Raw genomic sequence first — 6289 nt, forward strand, 5'->3', positions numbered from 1 at the left:
ACTAGACAGCAAAAGAGACACTGATATATAGATCAGTCTTATGAACTCTGTGGGAGAGGGAGAGGGTGGGGAGATTTGGGAGAATGGCATTGAAACATGTATAATATCATGTATGAAACGAGTCACCAGTCCAGGTTCAATGCACGATACTGGATGCTTGGGGCCGGTGCACTGGGACGACCCAGAGGGAAGGTATGGGGAGGGAGGAGGGAGGAGGGTTCAGGATGGGGAACACAGGTATACCTGTGGCAGATTCATTTCGGTATTTGGCAAAACTAATACAATATTATAACGTTTTAAAAATAAAAAAAAAAAAAAAAAAGAATTTTCCACAGCTTGTTGTGATCCACACAATCAAAGACTTTTGTGTAATCAATGAAACAGAAGTAGATATTTTTCTGGAATTTTTGTAAGTCCTGGACCAATTGGGAAACAGCAGAACATTCCTGCTGCCAGCTATAGTCATCCCTAGATATGTATCAATACCTCTGTGACCACGCTCTATATCCTTCAGTTCTCCACTACTCTAAACCACCCGCCTCCCCCAGTCAGCAATCACCAGGTCAACTTCTGCTAATTATTCCTGTCAGGCACCTTGTGAGCAGGGAAAATTCACGATTCCTTAGTCTTGTCTTTATGCCCTCCATTCTGCCAAAGTGAAGCCTCCATGGCCAGGCTGACCAATCTACTGTCTCCGGATGCTCATACCTCACAGAAGAAGTTGAAGCCTATGAACCCAACCTTGTATATATATAGAAGACATTTCCCTGCACCCTATCTGGGTCTGTTATTTGATGTAAAAAAGATTCCTGGAGGGACCTGAACTCTTTCCTAATTATAACAAGTTTAGTCTCACTTTGAGTCCTCTTCTATTCTCACTTGGTGATGTGTTTCTGCATAAATTCTTATGCTTAATGATTTTTGATTCATTCTGCTAGTCTCTGAAGAAGTCAGCTGGTATACTGGGAAGTGCACTGGGCTAGGAGTCTGGATGAACAACCTCTAGCTCTGTGTCGAGATGGCTTTATCAAATCTGAGTTTTGTGGTAGTTGCTAGGTATAATTTTAAATTCAAGTGCCCAAATAGTGGTTTTTTCAGCCTGGAACTAACCCTGCCACAAAATGCCTCACTTGTGTTTCCTTTCACATCCTGTGCTAACTCCCCCAGAGCACTTGCTCCATGGTGTAGCCACTGTCAGTTTTATCTCATCTGCACTAGGTTGTGGGCTCCTTGAGATAAGGGGCCGTCTTCATTATGACGCAGTTCCTAGTGCTTGGCAGAGTGTCTGGCACAGGAGGGCACTCAAATATTCTCTGAATGAAGTACCTCTACTGTTTCTGTGTGAATGGATTTGGATATATAACCATAAAGAATGATTGAATACTTCCTCTCCAAATACATTAGGCTAGCTTTTAATGTGGTGTAAAATGCCTCCACATGTAAATGAGAAATGTATTTGGATCTTGCTACTTATAATCCAATTTCCTTAATCTGTAACATGAGGATTTAAAGACCTTTGTTGGTTTCAAGTATCTATGGCTCATTTCCCCCACTTCCAAACCTAACTCCTGCCTCCCATTCATCAGCTCCACCACATGTTCAAATAAAGACTAGGATAGGAATGACACTCCCAATCAGAGCTTCTTTGTTTGATGGGAATGAGGTGGACTGAACTGCACCTCCTGCTCAGCCTTCCAGGAATCTTCCACAGGCCCCCTGGAAGAGCTCAACCAGGAAGCACAGATGAAGATTATGGACTACATGTTTCTCTTCAGCTCCAGTGATGCTTCCTTGCTCACAACAAAAATTACACTTGCTTCCTTTCTTTTTTCCCTCAGGTTCACCCCCACAGATTTATGGTGATATCGTGTAAGTTTAAGAGGTACAATGTGATAATTTTCACACAGGTGCATATTGAAAAACCTTGCCATAGTAAGGTTAAGGAACACATCCTTCCTTCACATAATTAACATTTTCTTCTTGTTGTTATGTGAGAACATTAATGACCTATTCTTATAGCATCTTTCAAGTATACAAGACAGTACTGTTAACCATAGTCTCCATGCTGTACCTTAGGTCCTTGTAACTTACTCATCTTACAATTCAAAGTTTGTACCCTTGGATGAGCATCTCCTCATTGTCACCACTCCCACTCCCTCATGCCAATTTTCATTTTTATAGTTCAATGGTATTAGATCACATCCCTTAAAAAAAAAAAAAAAAAATTTGAAAGAGGCAAATTCTGCTTCCAGAGAGCCACAGTTTTACTAGTCATGATGTTTTGCTTGCAAAACACAGAGTACTAGCAAAGGAGTAAGTGTGGGTAGTTGGGCCCCACTCTTCTGACTTATTGTTCTAATTCCAAGACAGGGGAAGAGGATGGAAATGAAAGAGATCAGGATACATCTTTCTTCATGCATTGTTCCCCTTTAGAACAACCTGAGATGTTCAATCTGTTAAGTCCAGAATTAGTCTTAAATTCATGACTTGTGAAGAAATCAATATGTATGACCTTTGCTAAAACTCGTTCTAAAGATAAATAAAGATTGTAAGGACTCTCAATACAATTTTGGGCTGCTGCTGCTGCTAAGTCGCTTCAGTCGTGTCCGACTCTGTGCGACCCCATAGACGGCAGCCCACGAGGCTTCCACGTCCCTGGGATTCTCCAGGCAAGAACACTGGAGTGGGTTGCCATTTCCTTATCCAATGCATGAAAGTGAAAAGTGAAAGTGAAGTCACTCAGTCGTGTCTGACTCTAGTGACCCCATGGACTGCAGCCTACCAGGCTCCTCCATCCACGGGATTTTCCAGGCAAAAGTACTGGAGTGGGGTGCCATTGCCTTCTCTGAATTTGGGGCTAGTAGGCTTTAAAAAATTTCAGACAACAGTGATAAGAGATAAAGGCAACATGAAATGTTTTATTGTTAAAATACAAGCCAGGTGAGCAATGTGACATCATCTCTAGTTTCAGATAATCTTCATTTTCTTTCTTTCTTTCTTTTTTTTTGGTTAAAAATAAAACACAGTTTTTTAAGGTTATTTCAACAAATTCACCTGGAGATGCAGAATAATAGGTGTGGTCCTGGTCAGACTATTAAAGATATAGGTTCAGAAGTGTGTGTTTCTGTGCGTGTGTGCATGTGTGTGTGAGTGTGTGTGTGAGTGTGTGTGTAGGGTAACTACCAAAGCAGATGATATGAGGGAATTTAGAATTATATAGATCTTATAATTTATCTTCTCACCTTGGGTAAAGGGCATGTATCTTTTTCAGGGCCCAAATCTAACAATCTGTGTGCATGTTTGGACTGAGCTCCTCAAGGGGACATCACCCGTAGCCCAGGGCTACAGGGGAGTCCCTGGGGAGCAAGCCGAGCTGTGACTAGGCCCGGGCAGCAGAGGGTGCATCCATGACCGAGGGGTTCTCCTCCTCAGGGGCGTCGTTCTTCTTGGCCACAGCGACAGAAGCTGGTGTTTCAGTGGCGCTCTTCCTGATCTTGCCCTCTCCTCGGTCGGAATTCTGTCCCTGGGCGCCAGGCACTTGCTGCGGGAGGCGGCGCGGGTTATTGGGACGGCAAGATCCATAGCGTGGAGGGGGCCTCTGTGGCGGATTGCCGCTGGCTTCCTGCCGGCTCTCGCTGTGCTCTGCCTCCAGCTCCTCCGAGATGCCTGGTGAGTGTCTTGGACCAGGAGTGGTGCCTCGGCCCCTAGGGCGACTCAGCAGGTAGCTGGGGCCCCGACCCCGCCGAGGATGCCCCTCTTGCCTTGTGGTGGGGGTGGACCCAGGCTGCAAGTCGGACTGGGGGCCGCTGGTGGTAGCCAGGATCGATGGGTGGCGGGTCACAGATGGTGCCCTGCGGGAGGGCGGGAAACGCCTCAGTCGTTGGTCTTGGGAGTGGCCAGGGAGAGGGCGTCTGAGGCCCTGGGCCGCAGTGAAGCCTTTGCCTCTGCCCTCGCATTCATCAGCGTCGCCCTCCGTGCTCTTGGAACCTCGAGGTGGAGGCGCGTGGCTGTGGATGCTGAAGCCCCGGCGGATGCTGCTGCAGTGGGCAGTGTAGCAGCTTCCCTTCAGTGGCACGCCCGCTGGCCCGGTCACCTTAGCGGCCTCGGTGCCCCGCTCACCCTGCACCACGTCGAACTCCACCGTCTCGCCGTCGTCCACGCTGCCTCGGTACTTGCAGGGGGTTTCCCCAGTGATGGCCGTATGGTGAACAAACACATCTTCCTGGGTATCGTGCCTCCTGATGAAGCCGTACCCTTTCTTATCCTTAAACCACACGACAGTGCCTAGGACCCTCTTAGCAATGACCTTCTTAGGCACCTTTCCCTTGGCGCCCCTGGTGGTGGTTTTGGGGATCCCATCCCCTCTGAGGTGGCCTGTGTCTAGGCCTAGGGTCTGGTCTCCGCCTCCCAAGGATGCCAGGGGTTTCCACGCCACGTAAGGGCAGAAGGAAGTGGCCACGTCCTTGAGGGTGGGCTCTCCCGCCTCACTCATCAGATCGTCCTTGATCTCCTTTGTCCAAGAATCAGAAGGAAATTTGTCCTTCTGAGGTTGGAAGGGTGGGAGGGGGCTCGGGCTGGAGGCAGGAGCCTCTCTCTGGGAGGTTTGTGGGTTAGGGCCAAGGGCTCTCTGGATTTAGTCCCAGAGTCTTGGAGAGGCCTGTGGCATCTCCTGAGACGACGGGGACGCGGACCAAACAATGGCTGCCATGGTGATGGTGAGCTCTTGAGGGGTGGGGGCGGGGTGGGTCTTTGACGTAGCTTGAGTGGGGTGGGGGGGTTGGGGCAAATGCACTCCACCCCAGCCTCCTGCCACCACATCATAGTACCTCCTGCTTCATGGTGGAGAAGGTGGCACACTTGAAGCTCTAGGAAAGGGCCTTGAGCACCCTCTTGCTTGCTTGAGGGGACCCACGTTCCAGCCCTCTTCCTTGGTTGGGGAGATTCGCAGCCTTCTAAGGGCACTCGCTCAATATTCTCTCACAAATCTCTGGTCCTCTTCCGACCCCCGGGGAGCTCATTGTGTGGGTCAGGCATTTTGTGTCACTTGAGGCAAGATGACAGCCGGCTGATTTGAAAACCTAATCAAAGAAACCTGCTGTGGGTTTTGTCTGTTTGTTTTGTTTTTGTTTCCCTTCTGAAGGCTGCCAGGCCTAGAATGCCAGTGCTGAGAGGACACTAATGTAGTACATGTTTATCCAGACTAGTGTTAAGATTATGTTGACCTAAAACAAATAGACTGCCAGGGGTTTCTCCACCATAAATGAGTTTACTCTAGATCAACAGAGAATTGCAATTCGGGGTCTACAACCATGGTGAGCCACACACAAGCTTCCCTAACAGGGAGAAGATAACTCTTTGAAAGAATGGGGAGGTTAGGAAGGCTGCACTAGGCAAAGTGTCCATGGAAGACTGAGGTTTTGAAGTATGGTGGCTCTTCATTTGCTGAGTCCTGACAGTATCTCATTGGCTAAGCTATTAGCATTCAAGAAGAGGAAGTATTTCTTCTTCCTGCTGGGTTCTGGTGTCATGTCTGAGAGCCCTCTCTTCTGGCCTCCCAACTCTATCATAATGGAAGTGTCTTTTTATTAATTTTTACCCTTCATCCCTTTGACCAAAATCTTTCTCTGAAAGCATCATTGATCAAGAGTTAGATTTTTTTCAGTTTCAGCAGCTTTTTGCCAACCCCCGACCACCTTCCTTACACCCCGCCCCCGCCACTGCCACACCCCCATCCCTGGAAAGACCTCTCCTGGGCATAGCATCCCATGTTAGAGTGAAAGTGCAGAGTTTGGAAGTGTATTGAAGTCACTTTAGAGTAAGAAGGAGGGGCCAGAGGGAGAACCCTCAGGCACTTTTTCTCTAAAGTTCATGTTTTCAAGATCATAGACACCGGAGATCACCTGAAGCATTGTGCCCCCATCAGAGGTTTGGCAGACAAACTTTCAAGAGATGTACTCTGAATATCCTGGGAAGGCTGTCTTGTCAGATATCATGTCTGCTTCCACTTCAGAAAACCTCAACTCTCAGATCACTAGGTACTGTGCAGGTCCTGTCAGGATTGGTGCTTTCTTTAAATGTGTCATGTGAGTCCAAGAGTCTATTCCCTGGAGCTTGGTTGCACAAGGGCTGGCTAGCAGTACCTGATAGGGGCCTTCCCAGCAAGGTAGAGGTGACTCCTTCTGGAAGTGTTTTTGCCAATAGATGTAACGTCCCTGTTGCAAGGTGTGTTGAAATATCAGAGGACCTTTCCTTTTTTCAGTGGTGGGTCAAAAGAGGCAGGAGCCAAGTG

General features: G+C 47.9%; 1 protein-coding gene across 1 annotated transcript; it reads right to left on the bottom strand.

The window, feature by feature from the left end:
• Positions 1-2898: 2898 nt before the first annotated feature.
• On the bottom strand, positions 2899-4697 carry LOC147340251 (Y-box-binding protein 3-like). Its single transcript, XM_086388134.1, has one exon. The coding sequence runs from the start codon at positions 4490-4492 to the stop codon at positions 3380-3382; it is 1113 nt and encodes a 370-aa protein (XP_086244260.1). The 5' UTR covers positions 4493-4697; the 3' UTR covers positions 2899-3379.
• Between the last annotated feature and the right edge of the window lie 1592 nt (positions 4698-6289).

The sequence above is a fragment of the Bos grunniens genome, chromosome X (genome assembly GCF_055505025.1).
Source record: "Bos grunniens cultivar Pamir isolate PY7600 chromosome X, Bosgru_T2T1.0, whole genome shotgun sequence".
NCBI lineage: Eukaryota > Metazoa > Chordata > Mammalia > Artiodactyla > Bovidae > Bos > Bos grunniens.

Coding starts and splice junctions, on each gene's coding strand:
- LOC147340251 (XM_086388134.1), bottom strand. CDS start 4,492: ATGAGTGAGGCGGGAGAGCCCACCCTCAAGGACGTGGCCACTTCCTTC.